The sequence below is a fragment of the Bactrocera latifrons genome, unplaced genomic scaffold, assembly GCF_001853355.1.
Source record: "Bactrocera latifrons isolate USDA-ARS-PBARC rearing strain unplaced genomic scaffold, ASM185335v1 scaffold_20, whole genome shotgun sequence".
In the NCBI taxonomy this organism is placed as follows: domain Eukaryota; kingdom Metazoa; phylum Arthropoda; class Insecta; order Diptera; family Tephritidae; genus Bactrocera; species Bactrocera latifrons.
Genome location: NW_017535519.1, coordinates 249,340 through 267,203, shown reverse-complemented (window position 1 = coordinate 267,203; position 17,864 = coordinate 249,340). Strand labels below are relative to the sequence as shown.

General features: G+C 32.6%; 1 protein-coding gene across 2 annotated transcripts in view; it reads right to left on the bottom strand.

Annotated features, from left to right (window-relative positions):
* Positions 1-17,864, bottom strand: part of LOC108968035 (MAP kinase-activating death domain protein) — a 78,035-nt gene continuing 60,171 nt past the window's right edge. The window contains exons 20-23 of one of the 2 annotated variants that reach the window (XM_018931780.1): positions 17,008-17,016; positions 10,474-10,546; positions 7,722-7,768; positions 1-1,570 (exon numbers count right to left, since the gene is read on the bottom strand). In XM_018931780.1, coding sequence (XP_018787325.1) covers positions 380-1,570; positions 7,722-7,768; positions 10,474-10,546; positions 17,008-17,016 — 1,320 coding nt within the window. In that variant the 3' untranslated portion in view covers positions 1-379. The remainder of the gene's footprint in view (positions 1,571-7,721; positions 7,769-10,473; positions 10,547-17,007; positions 17,017-17,864) is intronic. The other variant, XM_018931781.1, reaches the window with a different exon arrangement.

Sequence of the window (17,864 nt, the reverse complement as noted above, 5' to 3'; positions counted from 1 at the left end):
ATTTCTTCTTTTTCAGACACCCTTTATAATATATTTAGTGTAAAAATTTGAAAACTTTTTGAACTTTTAACTTAATTTGTAACTGGTCCCTCGTAATTCACGTAAAGACCATTAACCTATACAATCATTAACCCAGACTAGTGAAATTTTTCCTGCAGGGTAGCTGCAGCGATTTGTGTATGTCAATAATAAAGCTCATCTATGTAGCGGAAAAGTTTAGCAGCCAGTGCTTGCTGGCGTTAGTTACCCGTTCTGTGTCACTTTTTCAAAGCCATGGAATACAAATGGTGCGGCAGACCTCACGTGGCTGCGGTTCAACACCCGCATGACCGCCACCGCCACCGCTGCTGCCGCTAAAACGGAAGAATGAACTCCTTCGTCAGTGTTTGTTGGCGCCGCTGGCACCTGGCGATTGTTGCTGCTGTTGTTGTGGTGACTGTTGTGACTGTTGTGACTGGTAAGAAGTATGCTGCGGTTGTTGTTGCTGTGACAAGCCCATGTTCACACTGCCATATGAGGGTCGTTGACCACCCATGGCGCCCAATGAACTCGTTGGGGGTGCACCTGCCGCACCCGTACACGCAACCGAGGAGGCGCGCGACAACGAGGTGCGCCGCTTGGGTATTACGAAGGGCGGCGGTGCCTGCGGTGTGTACTGTGGTGGCGTTGAACTTGCTGAAATTTGGCGCACAAAGTTACGTGCGCCCGTTAAAGCGTTGCTAGCGGCGGAGGACGTTGCCGCCGCCGCTGCGGAGGAATGTACTTGCAAGGAACCAGCGCGTGCCATGGCGCCGCTGCGTGGCGGTATGGCGGGCGGTGGTCCGGCAGGTAAGCCGCGCGTTTTGCCAATTGGTGGTGAGGAGTGCAGACTCTCGGTGGAGGTTTGTGAGGGTACGCGCGGCGGCAATTGTGGTAAGGGGCCAGTTGTGCTGCCACTGCTGCTAGTGCGGCTAACTGGACTGTGGCTGGGCACATGGTGATTTGTTGGCGTTTGTTGGTGTTGTTGTGCATATTGATGTGCATGTTGTTGTAATGGAGAAACGGGTGACACTTGTTGATAGTTCGATTGTGGGTGATGTTGTTGTTGCATTGTGCCGCCGGTCGCGCTTGCCGTTTGCATGGGCGCTGCGGTGATTGTGGCTGGCGAGGCGTATGCGGCATGCGGCAGCTTCGCCTGTGGCTGCACCGTGGCCGTTGTCACCGTCGGCTTTTGCATTGGCATCGTGTGACGTATGGTGATTGTGGCATTCTTACCAGTGCACTGTTGTGGTGGCAGATGTGTTGTTGCCAATGATGGCGACTTGTTGCCGGGTGTTGTTGTTGCCACTGCTGTTTGCTTGGCCATCGAAGCGCGTGGACTTGTGGCGCCGCTGCTGCTCGGATGCGGTTGCTGCTGCTGCTGTTGATGTTGTTGTTGTTGTAATTGCTTTTGCTGTTGTGCGTGCTGTTGTTTCTGCTGTGCGTGTATGTCCTGTATTTGCGGCGTGATAACAACGGGATTCTTCTTCTGCTCCTGCCCGGCGGCGACATAAGAGAAAACGCACAAAACCGCATAGCAAATCTGGTCAGCCTTGGAGAAGTGAGAAAATTGAAAACATTTTTAGTAACGGTACGTGGTACTTATTAAATGCATGTATTTATTTTGAAAAAACTAAGTTCATTTGCATTTCTGTTTGGAAATAAGAAAATTCTGTGTTTGTAATGAAGATTTAGCTATAGCCGAAAAAAATGAAGTGCTCGACATTGTTTCTTATTTTAGAATTTTTTATTGCTTATTCTTTATTTTTTCCTTTATCTTAGTTTAAATTGTACAGTTTGAGTTATCTTAACTATAAATGGGAATTTAAAACAAAAGCTTAAATATATTATTTACATTTCTCAAAAAGGAATTTTTCGTGGATATGCTCTATAACCCAAACGATAACAATAGCAGTATCAAAGTTCCGGTCTTAAAAAATCTCAAACAGAAGAACCGCAGTGGAAACATAATTTATTAGTATTTTCATTGAGAGTATTATGATCTTTTGAGTATGTAATTTCCTCTCATATCTATACCTTTATTAAGTACTTAAGCCTCTGAGTGATTCATGTATATTATGGGCACATGCTCCTTATATTTTGACTTATACTTCAGCATATGAGTAAAATTAGAGTTACAAAAACAAATTTCTACAATTTACATAATATCTCTCAGGCTTGAACTATACCTTACTAGTATATGTTCCAAATATTTTGACAAAGAGGACAAGATATGCAATATTTTAAAAGCAATTTTTGGCAAGCAGATGGACACAAAATACACTAAATACTTCCATACCTGAATCAAATAATTCTGCTTTATACACATATGCACATCCTCTCCCAAAAGACATTATAACATAAAATTTTATTATTTCTTAACTAGACTACTCATATTGGTAGATTTGGTTGTTTCTAGGTCTATGAACATACAATTCATTAGTCTTGCTCTGTTGCGCTGGATTAGATAATTTTGGAATCTTAATATTATTCTCGAAATGTACATTATCTAGCGGTGAATATTCGATGAATAGCAAATGTAGTAAGGCCGCAAAAATTATTTTGGAAGCGAAATTTTCAAAAATTCTTCCTCTGCTGACATTTTTAAAATCGTTTATAATATTTCAGAAGTAAATTTATTAAATCGTTTATAATATTTCAGAAGTAAATTGTTGCAAAACCACTAGATTCTACTTCTGGTCTCAACAGTACTCGTCTCCCACTGTAGTTTTAAAACAACAGCCCTTAAAATGTCACATCAACGAATATGCTGATAGTACCGTTATATTTTCTGTATGCAGTACGTCTTAAGGCTAGTCACAAAAGAAACTTAAAAAAAAATATTTTTCCTATTTAATTTGAAAATTTTTAAAAATTACCCTAAAAAAATTAAAATCTGACAGAAAAAAATGTTTGTAAAATCTGTGTTAATATCATACTGAATAAATGTGACCAAAAATTATTATCTTTTAAAGCAACTTCAAGAACGTGTTTTATAAATGATTGATTTTCGTGCCTTTTTCTCGAGGCTTGAAAGGTATGAATTTTTATTTTATTTCTCTATTTATGGAATATATATACGTATACATGTGTATAAAAGTATTATATAGTCAAATATACTTTTATACATATGTATATCACAAGTATATATGGAATTTGAATATATTCATATATATTACCACACCAGAAGAACTCGCAAAAATACATATAAAATCATGATCGTCATCATCAGACGATTATATTACTTATATTTTATTTCGACCCCATAAGTAATACAATGAATAGAAGAAGAGGAAGAAGAATAAAAACTGATGTAGCTGGATGACAACTTTTAGAGAGTTAATATCATCGCCAAAGACCAAAACTGGGCTAAGCGTGGGTCACGAGACTGCCAAACTAACCTAACCTAATGTAAATGTCAGTAAAGTGAACTTTCTCTGAAAGAGACTAAAAAGAGAAGATAATAACTGTAATCTGAAAAAAAGAGACTGAAAGTTACTAGATACTGTAATCTGTATCTATCAGATATGAAAATAAAAACTTAAGACCAATATTTGTAGGGACTTGGAAAAATGTCAATTTAACATTAAAACAGCAGTGTTGCCGGACTCTCAAAACTAATGTCAAAATCAATATTAAAATTGAATTGTGTAAGTGGCGTCTACGCCAAAAAATAAAACGAAATATTTAATTGCGCTTCAGAAAGGCACAAGAAATGCGGTACTATAGCATAATATAATAACAAAATTACTATTTTTTGTAAAAATTTATATTTGTTATCACTTCTATAATTTATAAAACAAAACGAAATTTAATTGTCAACGATTCTGAATCAAAATCCCTTATATATACTTTCAAAATTTCCACAGTAGAAATGCAAATGAAACCCTCGAAAATAATATTTACAAACATATGTACCCATATGTACATAGATACGTGTGCACAAACACATATGTACAAATTTATATTAGGAAACACATTTTTAGCTTTCTTGTGTTTTATAAACAATTTTGAATAGCATTTATTTAATAATAACACAATAGTAATATAAAAGCTATACACAAGGCAAGCAGACTATATAATTATATATAATATTTTTCACACTTTTTGAGTTCTATAAATTTACTTTTCCATTTTATTTTAAATAATTTTTAGAAATATTTTAGAGTATAAAAATTTATAAAACCTTTTTTGTGACTGTTTTATATTTTTGCTTGGCATTAAAAGGCAGCAAGGCTTAATGTACATACATGAAATATTGAAATAATTAAGATTTTGTTTTCAGTGTGTGGATTGTATAAATTTAAATAAAATAAACTCAAAATGAGGCAGCATTTTTCTTTTTTACATAATTATTTTTAATAAATATATATTGATGTACGTGCTACTTCAAGAATTGACGTAAAATATAGACTGCAAATATCTTAAACTAGTTGCCTTTCAGATATATCACAGTGCAACATTTTTTTTAAGTTTAATTCCTACTAATTTCTGACAAAGATCGTAGTACAACAGGCTTTGCTTTTAGTATACGTATTGCTGCGTAGTTTCCATATGTTTAATAGCTTCCACAGACTCGGCAACTTGAAACCGTTTATTTGGTTTCGCATGATTAATAGTTTTTCTTTTGCTCGGGAGCTTTCGCTTGCTCGGGAGCTTTCGCCTGCTCGGGAGCCTTCGCCTGCTCGAGAGCTTTCTCCTGCTTGGAAGCTGTCAATTGCACGTGTGCTTTCACTTGTCCATTAGCTTTCGTCTGCTCAGCAGATTTCACCAAATCGGGAGCATTCACCTGTTCAGTATCTTCTGCTTGCTGTGTTGCTATCACTGGCCCAGCAGCTTTTTCCTCTTCAAGAACTGCTAATTGTTCAGTAATTGTTGCCTGCAAAGTAACTTCCTTCTGCTCAGTAGTTTTCTGTTGGTCGTCAACTTCCACTGGCTTAGCACCTTTCGTCCATTTAATGGTTTTCTCCTGCGCAGTAGCTGTGGTTAACTTAATTTCTTTCACCTCCTCAATAGCTTCTGCCAATTCAGTAACTTCCACCTGCTCTGCTGTAGCTATCTTATCGTTTTCTGTTAGTTGGGTAGCGCCAGTCAACTTAGAAGCTTCGACTGGTTCAGTAACTTTATTTAGCTCAATAGCTTTCACCTGCTTTATAACTTCCACTAGCTCCGTAACATCTACTTGCTCTGTAATTATAACCGGCACATTCGTTTTCTCCTGCTTAGCAGCGTTCACCTGCTCAGTAACTTTCACGTGCTCAGTAGCATTCACGTGCTCAATAGCTTTCACGTACTCAGTAACTTTCACCTGCTCAGTAGCATTCACGTGCTCAGTAGCTTTTGTTTGCTCATTAGTTTCAACCGTCTTGGCAGTTTCAACCCTTTTTGTATCTTCCATCTGCTCAGCGGTTGTAGTCAGCTCGATAACTTTTACCTGCTCAACAATTTCGTTCAGCTCAATTACTTCCAACTGCGGATCATCTACCACTTCAATCGCCTCAGTACCTATCAAGGGCTCTTCAAATAGTACTACTGCGCCGGTTTGCAATTTTTGGAGGTGCAATTCGTAAGCGATCGAGAGTATACGTGTGAAATAAATGAGTATGTGCTCAACTGGCACCTTTTATTCCATGTTGTTGTTTTTTTATGACGACGTTCAAGGTATTTTTTTGTTCGTTGAAAATGTGAAGATATGTAAGTTTGTGTAGCGAAATTTAATGCAACATTTTCAAAGAGCGCAATGAGTTTCATTTGTACAAGCACATGCAGAAAACACACACACACACGATTATAATAACGGTAATGTTTTGATTGTGATGTGATGTGATTATGTACGAGTATAGTTAGTTGGTGTTGTTAGTTGTGGTTGTGATGGTGGTGGTGGTGGTGGCAGTGGTGTGAGTATGCATATAAATATATGAAAGAAAGATACACCATAAACAATAAAAGGTGAAAAATAAAATATATTAATTTTTAATTATATAGTATCTTCAAAATATAATCTTAAAAGCATTTCTTTATACAAAAAAAAAATACATATCCTGTTATAAATAAGTAAATTGTTAGCTTATTAACTGATTCGAAGAGCTTTTCTGATTTCTCATTCCATTCCGTTCGTTTTATTTGTAAGCAGACATATACTAAAATTTCCCTGAAGGTGTTTAAAATACTGTTGATTATTTATCAAGAAAATAAAAGGAACCAGGCTCCCTCCTTAAGGAAGAGATTAATCAAAAATATGGGCATACTCTAAAAGCGAAATTTATGATTATATTATACATTCATTAGCTTTATGCTGTTTTTGTTTCAGGTGAAGTTTGTTGCGGTTATTGAACATACTTGAAATATATCCAGCAAGTCAACTAATTGTAAAATCAGACGTTAATTTCGAGAGTGTCCTACCATAGATTTCCGTTAAGGTGCTATGAGTTTGTTAAGCTCCAATTAAAAAAATATATATATCTAAAGCTCGTTTTCGTCTGATTTTTTATTTTTTTATTTGGCGTTTGGAATGTGCGAGGTGATAATTTTCGTTTTTTGATAAAAAAAAATATTCATTAATGTTGTCGAGTTTAAAATAGTACCCATTTGATTTAATTCACTTCCAAAATGTCGAAATAAATCTCAAGCTCTTTTTGGGATAGCTTTAAATGTCATCTATGCTTATAAAATGGCAGCCTTTTCAATTTCTTTATATCTTTCGAAATGGCAAAAAGCCTCACGGTGTCATGCCAGGCGTATATGACGGTTGGGGTGTCGTTACAGTGTTGTTTTTGACCAAGAATTCGCCAACTAATTTTTTTATCCATTCCTTCCATCAAACTAAAATCGCCAAGCTCATATAAGCACATATTACCATTCTTCCGGGGCCTGTATGTATATATGAACATAATAAAAATATTTTAGTAAGTGAACTCTCCAAACCAGCTAAATTTTCATTTTACAATTCAAGTTTTTCAAGTGTATATTTCTGAGAAAAGTATTGGTGTTTCGAATAGTCACGACTTTCTAGGCTAATTTGATTTCAAGAAACTCATAGAAAATTTAACAGTAATGCTATTAGGTAGCTAACAGGTTATTTGGCCGATAGGTGACTTGGAGGGATGCTAATAATATTTGACATTATTGTATTTAGAGTTTCGAGGATAGGATTTTTCACAAAAGTCATTGCTGACTGAAATCTTTCCGAGACTGTCGCTACTAGCAACGAAACTCTTACACTCCGATGTTTGATGATATTAGACAGTATTTAGAGTATGGTTGGAATGTTTCAGAAAAGTCATTGCTGGCATGAAAAAACCTTTCCGAGTGATTCGCTCCTATATACAAAACTCTCATAATCTTTAGCCATATGTTGTGAGAGTATAAAAAACGGGTGGAAAAAATGGTTTCATAATTTATTTGAGTTAACGAAGTTATCTCAAAACCAATTTTTTACACGGGTATGTTATAAGTTATTTTATGCTGAGCATTGTGATTAAATTTACACTACAAATTGCTATTACATTTATCCTATGAAATATATTAGTATGGTGTACAAAAAATAACTGGGAGAAATGAGTATGACAAATGTTGAAAAAATGTATGAATTTACAGAGTTTTTATTGTATAATATAGTCAAGTCCATAAATATTCTTAAATAAGCGGCTTTAAGTATTGTACCAACTGATGACAGAAACTAACTTTATAAATTGCATACTTACCAAAGTTGATTTATACTTTCGTTGAATAAGATGCCGTGTTTTCGGATCTGCAATGAAGAGTTAAAATTTCCCTTTTAGTCTTTAAGAGACAATAGCATATTTTAAATACATATTTTTTCACCGAAATTGATTCCAAACAAAATACAATAATATTTATAGCGTGGAAAAGTGTTTAAAACGATTGTATTTCATTATAGCTTGAAGCTGCGTGCTAGCAGCAATTACACAAGCTTTTTTAAAGCCGGCTTGAAAAAGATGAAGGACGTATATATAACTGACTCAGTAATGAAAACGACTTTCAAATTTAAAAGTATTTTGTGAACAATATGGAACTAGCGATATTTATATCACATTTTATAAAAATAATGAAAATTCAAAAAAAATAAAAATATGCATTAAAACTTGTATAGAAATGCTTTATGTCGTGAAATGTATTTTTCTGCTAAAACAATCGTCATAAAATGTTACGGGGTATAAGTTTCGCAATCTCTGTTTCTAAACGTGTTACGTCAAATTCGATGAAAATTACCCGTTTGAAGAACAACAAAGCGACAAGGCCGATGGATTACCGGCCGAGCTATTGAAGTACGGCGACGAAGAACTGACAAGGTACAAGCTGCAACTTCTTTCGTCGGATGTCCATCGTCGGTCGGATGACCATCTTCAAAAGGGCGGAGATCTGCGCCAATAATCGGCATAAGACCTTATAAGTCTTATTTAGAAGTTATTGGACCTTTTCAGTGTTACTTTAGACGTGGAAAATCTACCACCGACCTGAATGCGCCAAATCTTGGAAAAGACCCGTAAAAGGAAAATCACACACTATCCCTTTGTCGATTTCAGAGGTCGAAACGAAACTGCCGCTATGTCTGAACTTGATTTCCCGCCAAGCTAATACGACTGTGTAAACTGACTGACTGAGCACCACAAAAACCTCCGTCACGAAAGAAGCTGGCTGGTTGTTGTTCGGATGGAAGAGAACATTTCAGCACTTGATTACTTGAATTGACGCCAAATAACGAAACGAAGAAACGCTAACGCTAACTCGTCTATAACCCTGTAAGCGGTGTCTACGCCAGTAGAAAAGAATTAGTGAAAAGTAGCCTTATTGATGCATTGATACGCAATGTTACTATAGGTAGATGAATTTGCTAGTTTTCTGTCATTATTTTTCGAAATTATAACGTACAAATGATAGTATAGTAAACAATTGCAATTATGGTTTCAATGATTATTTCTGACAATTTTTTAATAATTAATAATAATGAGCTTTTATTCTTAGCGTTCAATTACTACTAAAAACTTCAACGCAATACGATTCTTACGATGAATCACTTCACACTGAAACATCGTGTGAAAATACTGACCTTTCGCATTTGAAACGGACCTGTACATCGACGAGACTCTTTTGAAACTAACCGCATATTCATAAGCAAACTTCAAGTATTTGGGAAATGAAAAGATGATTGAGCCAAAGGACTTCGTTAGGTACACTTTTTTTGAGTGGTTTGGTCAGTTTAGAAATTTCAGAGAAGCGATAAATATTACTTTGCCTTTAAGTACACTATAGCGTCCTAAAACCATTAAATAATGTTGGAACATTGAGCTGAAAAAATTAGTTTTCGTCTGTTGACCCGTTTTTTGCTGTTGTAGCAACTTTTGTAAACAATTGATTGCTAATTCTTTAGGTAAAAAGTATTGTAGTATGCAATTTTCATAGATTTTTTAATACATACCATCAACCATCAAAATTCTATAAAGCCTTACTTAAAAAGCCGAATATCTCGAGAAGTATTAATGATAGCGATTTTGACCTCGAAACTTTTTTATAGCAAAATAAATTTCCTACAAATTTGTCATGTAAATTTTTGCTATAGCTCTGGTCAATTACGAGATATATACAAAAAAATGCGAAATTCTTGGAAAAATCGGGTTTAGAGCCCCGTACTACCTCGTCGGTGTGAGTTACGACTTTGTTGCACTGGGCACTTTTTTAGAGTGAACAATTCTGAGAAATATGCGTTTAAAGTCAAAGCGATGCCATAAAATACCTCTCATCTGTAGGAATTTAAAGATAAAAACTCACGATTGTAGTGTATTTCTATGAAAAAGTTTTACAAGCCTTGGTCCAGTTCTTAATGTTAATATTTAGAGCTAAAATTTTCAGGAAACGTTTTTTAGGGTATTTAAAAGGAAATTTCATAACGGGACTGAAAAAAATTAATAGTTATAAAAAACACCCTAATATATAATATATATAGTTAATGGTCAGGATGACGAAAAAGTTGATAACTGATGACTGTTTGTCTGTCCGTCCATGCAAGCTGTAGCTTGAGTTAAAATTGGGATATCTTGATGAAACTTGGTATGCGGGTTTCTTAGTATAAATAAAATTACGAAATTACTAAAGCTACAACAAACGAAAGATGATCCCGCTTATTCCCCATGTGACAGTACTGTTAAAAACAACAAAAAGCTCAATAAATCAATAACTAATGACGACAGAAACATTAAATTATATCTCCGAGATGGTATGAGAAGGTTTAATGGAAGCCAGCGTGAAAATTGGAGGAAGGGTGTGGCACCGCCAACTCTTGGATGAAATCACATATCTCGGGACCCGAAATACCGATTGCGATTAAACTTAAGTAGTGCATGCCATTTCTAATTTTCGAAATCAACCACATGGTAAGTACTAAAAGTGTTCCCCATTTTTAATTAAAGCTAAATATATATATAAAAAGATACTTACTGTACTCTTCCAGCACGAAAATGCCGCCCATCTGCGTAAAGCACTTTCGTATGTGATCCAGCCGCACGAAGAACTGCAATAACGGTAACAACATGTTTAAAATATTTTAAATTGTTTTCAATATACAAAAAAAAAACACTAAATCAATTTATTAGCAATTTATAGCTTTATTAATTATTCACTGTTGAAACAATTTGTTATGTGTGTGTGTAATTTTGTGGATTATTTTCGTTTGAGAACAGGACATGCAGTTTTTAGCTATTTATTAGAGTTGTTGCTACCAAAAAACAAAAACAAAATTTATTTCTTAAAATAAAAACAAAACAAAAATTTACTTTTTTTTGCCAGCGAGCTATGCGCACAGAAGCTTTACAAAAATAAAACTAAGCTTTGCATACCAATTCACTTATAAGCGTTTCAACGCGCTGCTAATGCATTTACAAAAGCTTAAGCTAAGCACAGACTTAAGTAGCGACGCTGCGACTATTAAACTAAAATACGGTACATAGATATACATAAAAAGCCATGGCATAGACGGATAGCTAAATCAAAAGCAAAACAAATGCTAAATAAAAAGCGCAAATAAAGGAAAGCTTACAGAAATGAAAAAAAAAGAAAAAACAGATCAACAGGCCAATATTAACAACTCGAAAATTTTGTAAAATAATATTTTAGGGCGCAAAATTATGTACTTGTAGGCGAACACGCACTAACGTAGCCATTTGCCGGCAGCTTGCGGTATTTTCGAAGCAAGTAGGCGCGCTTGTACTAATACCGTGCATGAGCAAAGCGTTTTATTAATTTATATGTACGAGTATGTATGTCTTTTAGCGTAGTGATATTTAAAAATCAAATTGATAGGGAAGAAAAAAAAGTTGGCAAAAACTTTAAAAAATTTACAGAAAAAAGTCGTAAATAAACAAAAATTAAAAAGAAAACAGTGAAAAAAAGATAATAATTTAGAAAAATTGAAAAATATCTAAAAACGCTAAAAAGTATGGAAAATTTATAAAAAAAAAAAATTAAGATAAATGCTATGATTATTTCATACACCAAATGCGTGTTATCATTTTAATTATATAGAACATAAACAAAACGCAAGCTAGGGTTTAAAATTCCAAAAAAGAAAACTGTATATGATTATTTGTTGGATTTCATTGTTTTCCTTTTTTAGCATAGTACAGGTATAATTCAATTCTAATTAGCACTTGTGAGATGGTCTAAAATCAAAAATATACCAAGAAATTGTCTTAAGCTATTGGGTAAGCTATGCTTTGGTGGCGACTAAGGCTAACAACAGAAATTAAATTCAAATATAACAACAAACAGCTTAAGTCTTATAGTCATTTACGATACTAAAAATAGTGAGCTGTGTTGTTGTTGTTGTTGTGATTTATTTACTTATGTATTGAAACTGCTTCAAGGTGACAAAAATAAGCGGCTGCGTAGCATACTAGGGGGCGTTGGAAGTGATTGAACGGTGAGTCTACAACGCAGTGAGTGTGTAAACTGTTTTCGATATATAGTATGCATACACTAAGCGATAATTGAAAGCTGCTTTAATACAAGTATGTAATAATTAATTTGGTGCAGGTGCAGCGGCAATTCTTTTTTAAACTTGAAGCTTAAATTTAAATTAAATAAAAAACTTTTATTAAGGAATATATTTAAGTGATTTCGCGGTATTTTTTAAACTCGAAGCTTAAATTTAAAGACTTTTATAAAATAATAATTTTGCGTGTTTTCGCGGCATTTGTTTACTTATTTTATTAACGTTAAAACTGTTTGATTAAATAAGTTTTTTTGTTATACTAACTTTAAATTTGCTAAAATAAGTTTGCTTGTGTTTCCATGTTATTTTTATCGAAGCTACCGCATTAAGTCATACGAAGATTTTTTTCAACAAAATATGCACATTTTATTTTACTATATTATATAAATATTTTTAATTTTTTATTGTAATATCTTGAAAATTATTATTATTTTAAATAGAAATAACAATAAATGATTATCAAACTCCTTTTTTTTTGTAACCTTTTCCATTCTGTTTTTGTTTCTCTTAGAATTTATCTATGTACGACAAATATTACAAATAAGTTTAGCTTATAACAAATGCTTAACGATATCACAACATCAAACGCTTTTCATAAAAGTGACAACCAACTCGTAGTAAAAAATATTTTAATGTATGCTGATTTCAACTTGCAACTTTGTCTAGTTTCAATTGTCGCCTAATGTTTGTATACACACATTTAATTCCAACACGTTGTGAACGTAATGTTTGTGTTAGTTAGAAAGCGTATGCCATTGTTGAAGCTGAAGTGGTACAATTTGTGTAATACCATAGTTATTAACGTGATAGTAATTCAAAGAATGCTATAGAAAATAATATTACTATTAATTTATTTTACGATTTTTTCGGCTTATGTATACATTTTTTTTTAACTTCTTAACTTGTAACTGATTAACTCGGCATGCGACAATAAGTCTGTTTCTAATGTGTTGGCCAATAATAACTTGTACAAATTATATATTCAACAATGCGAATTCGGAAATTTAATTATTTTGTGATAAACTAGGTGGTACTTTGAAAAAAAAATAAAAAACAAAATATGCTAATTATATAAGTGAAAATAGTAAACAGCTTTAGAATAGTAGAGTAATAAATAATTTTTAGAGTGATAGAACGTTCGTTTTCAGTAATGCAAAATATGTATATATGTATTGATTTAATAAATTTTCTATTTTTTTTTTTCGTAAACGTAGTACTTTTACTAATAACTTTTTAAACGTTTGCAAATAATGTAACTTTTTAATTTCAACTACAAGCTACTTGTTTAAAAACTTTCTAAACAAACTAAATACACAAGCATACAACTGAAAAATCATAACATACATTTTTTTTTTTTTTGTTTTGTTTTGGTAACTTTAATATTTTTGAAATTCCTTTGCAAAAATGCATACTCCAATAATAATTATTCACTACTAACGAATTTCAACTTTGTTTTAGTTTTGTAATGTTTTAATGTATTTGACATCACATATTTGCAAGAAATTAAATATATATTTGGAGGATTAATGTGTACGTCTTTAGTGTAACAATTCTATTGAAATTATAAATAATAGAAACACAAGCGCACATGACTTGACTAAGTACATTTACTTTAGTGGTTTAAACATACTAACTGGCAATGGGTCGCTAAGTCATTGTGCTATTTGTTTCAGAACTGCTTTTTATTTACACGTATCATTTCACTGCTGTTGAAAATATCTATGATAAGTATTAAAGATACCACTCGTGGTTGCTTGACAAGAGCTTTTATTCGTTCAACAAGTATTCGGAACATTAAATGCTTCTTCTTTTTTATTGGCGTAAGCACCGCTACAACCGCGTATAGCCGATCTTAAATGAATACTATTTAGATAATTTTTTTCGAAATTAATTTTGCACAGCATGTGGATCCACAATTATTAGAATTTATTTCTAAATTACTTTTAATAGGCACATATGCTGAAAGTAAAATCTCTACAATTGAATCAGTTCATTTAACTATTTGTTAGTATTATGCAACCATAGATAAGAATGTTCGTATATATAAGAAAAACAGCAGTATGTGGTAATATTCACAGGAACATCAGCTGTTACAAAATTATTTACCAAATAACAGTAATGTTTCAATACTGCCCTTTCAAAGCAGCCCTTATTGACTTTGAAGCTTGATAATGAATCGAATGTAAGTTCTTATCATCAAACTTTGAAAATTTTCGTCGTAAATGTGCAAACTGATCTCTTCTAAAATCAAACACTTCCTTCGATTAGAGACGTTTTCCTACATTTCGATGGAAACAATGCTATTATAAAGTTAAATTATACTCTATTCTATCCACTCAAGATTTCAATAGTCTTAATGCTGTAGAAATATTAGCAGTCTTCGATTCGCCAAGCAGCGTATCGAACCAAATACACGGATGCCGAAACAAACGAGCAGTGCTTGTAGTGCAACCCTGCGTTAGCATGTCTTCTGACGGTTGTTATGATTCTTTCTTAGAGAGAAATTGTTTTTTTCGCGTTAAAAAATGTTTCAGAATCCCTTTAGTTCTGTTTTCTATAAATTACATTAATTGGTTTTAAGTAATAAATTTAAAAAATACAAGAAAAAATTTGTATTTTCATTTGTCGTTTGTAACATTAGCAATAGTAAAAGTGATCTAAAATATGCATAACAAAATTCGGAAGCATTGAACATATTGGCTATACCACTTTATCCAAAAAATCTCTTGTACGAATTCAACTCGAACACTTTGTTTTTGCATTTACATTTAATTTGTTTTGAAAGCGCAGCAGCAGAGCAACGCGAGCAGCAAAATGGAGAATATAAATGGCTTATTGCTATCAATTTGCCCTGAACACGTTTAATCTTAAAAGCATATTCAAAAACATATTAACCTATTTTTCTGCCGCGTGTATTTAACAGTTACGTATGCGATTACCAGTTGCATCATTCTTTGAAATGTATTCTTGCTGAAAAAATAATTTTGACGCTGAAATCAAACGCGAACTGAAATGAATAGCTTCACAATTTTATAACCCATTTTAACTGATTCACTAGCGACCATTTAAAATGAAATTTAGTAAAATATAAAGAGATTCTATGTCGAAAAATTAACAATACAAGAAGTACATTTACAGATTATAATTCAAATATTTTAGTAGATTTATCTAACGAGTCAAGTCAAGAAGCGCCCCTGCAAACCAGCTTAGTTGTGTTTCGAACCATAACTATAATAGTGTAAAGCAAAATAGTAAACAAAAATGGTAATCAAATGAAAAAAAAAATTAGCATCAATAAATTGACAAATAATTCGACAGAAATTTTTATTACTTTCTGATAATTTGAAGTAAATTTTGGTAAATACTTTTTGAGTTATTTTATAATTAGCGAGGGGTTCTCGGGCGCTCTAAAACGTACCATAGGTATAAAACTTCAAATGCGTTTATTTTAAACTTTATTTTTTAAGCTGGTGACCATTGTATACAGTTTTTTAGACACTGTATGAACTTTATGAAGAACTACTCGCTGATCGAAGCATGGTTCTATTTCAGTTCTTTAAGAACAATGAACTGATGGAGTTTTCCCGAAAATATGGAAATAAATTTCCTGACCACCTTTTTGTTAATTAAAAACACAAAAAAAAAACGTTTCAAAACTAGTTTTTTTTTGTGTAATTGTTTTTAGATAAATCTCCAAGGATTAGTCATGGTCACCTCAAGCACTTGCGGTAGGAACTGGATTAACACAAACAGCTATTACTTTTAAAATTATTATTTTCTTTAAAATTTCGGTCAAATCAAGCCGAAACGTTCATTTAACGATGTAATATTTTTAATTTTATAAAATAAAATCTCTGGCTACCGCTAACGCCTTAACATACCAGACTGCCGGATTTTTGTTTTTGGTGAGGGAGGTGTTTTTCCTTCCAACATATTTTTAATCCTTTCATAATTCGTAGATCTTTCCTAGTTTGTATTAAAATCACTAATTTTGGCGTATACACTATAAAATAGTTTTACTTTGGTACTATGGAGAAGTAGGCGGAAAAAGATGTATTGAATAAGGAAGACATTTAGAATATATCTCATTTATATACAAGGTGCGCCAGGCGTGTGTTTCATTATAGTATACTGAACAATTAAACCATGTTGGTAAAGTATTTTCATAATAATGTCGAGAAAATTTTGTAGATATTTAAAATTTAAATTAAAATTGTTTATATTTTTTTTTTTTGTAAATTGCTATGGCGCATAAAATACACAATTAGAAGTGAAACTTAAAAAATAGTGCAGTTGCAAAACTTTTAGCTACTTACTAATTTTAAATTAATACTCATAATAATAAAAGCATAACTTTTTGTCTATTTGGCATATACTTTTTTTTTGCAGTTTTTGCAGCATTTTGGTGTTTAGAGTTTTCGCATTACACGAAGTATTACGAAAGTGTTTAGAACAAATAAAGTTTTACGAAATCAACAGTTTTAACGCTTTTAATTTAACTATTACTAATTAGCGCTGAACTAGTAGTTCCGCCGCCACGCTAAAATGTTTACTAAGTAACTATTTATATTAGAACAACAACTTAAAAATGCGTACATTACTAATTTTTGAAAATTGTTGTGAAGTACATATATTTAGCAAGCGTGTGGTCAGTGAGTGAGCGTGTTTCGAAGACAGTTAGGCTTCAACAACTTATGTACGAATAGTCTATTTTTGGTGACACTAAGTTTTAGGCTTTACCAAATGAAAAATTTAACTAAACAAATTCAAACAAAGGGCTTATATGGTATTTTAATAGTTATATACGAGTAAATAAAAGCTACTTTTTCATTCGAAACGAAACTAAAAATTGTATTTTTGTACGAGTTATGTAGCTTGGTTTTTGTTTAGTAGTCTTTTTTAATTATTTTAAATTAACTGCAGTTATACTTTTCATATTTTTTTCGTATTCTAGAGAAATAAAATAATAACATTTTCAGTACCTCGAAATCCTTTTAGAATTGCAAGATTTGTTTGTTTGTTTTAGTTTTGAGCATTGAATGTTTCAGATAATTCACCAATCGAATGAATTCGTATACGAATACGTAGCAACGAGTTATCCAAAAGGAAGAGCGGCAGCGATCCGCAAGATATCAAAAAAAAAAAAATGAACAATGGTTATAAACAATAAAGAATTTAAGTAAACAATTAGTTTGCTTAGAGTTTCTTTTACTAATTTTCTATAAGTTTTTTTTTTAACTAATTTACAAACTGGTTCTCGAAATTCAAAAATATGGTTAGTGCTTGTTTGAAAAACAATAATAAACAAACAGTAGCGTAAAGTAAAAAATAATAATTTTTGAAAAAGCACGTTAAGTAAATAATAGTAAAAAGAAAACAAAACTATGGAAAAAATATACGAATGCGCAGATGGACATAATAATTAGTGAAATTGAAACCTAAGGCACCTAATTAATTGCCTTAGTAAAAAACACAGCATAAATGAATGCAAATTATATGAAAAAAAACTGTTGATTAATTTGAAAAGAAGCTGACGAAAAATATCGCATGTACACAAGGACCATCTCAAAAGTTACCAATTTAGAGAAAATTCACAATTGTTGTGAATTCTTTTTATTTTAAATATTGCAACAAACATACATATGCATACATATGTACCGTTATTTGAGCCATAAGCAATTTTGGCTGCGAGCATTCAATGCAAAATATAAAACACCGATGATGCATAAGGCTGAAATCGAAAATAAGGGTTATCATATGTCTTTTAGAAAATAAATTTTAACGAGTATTGAAATGTAATGGTTTAAACAAATTATTTGACTTAAAAAAAAAATTATTT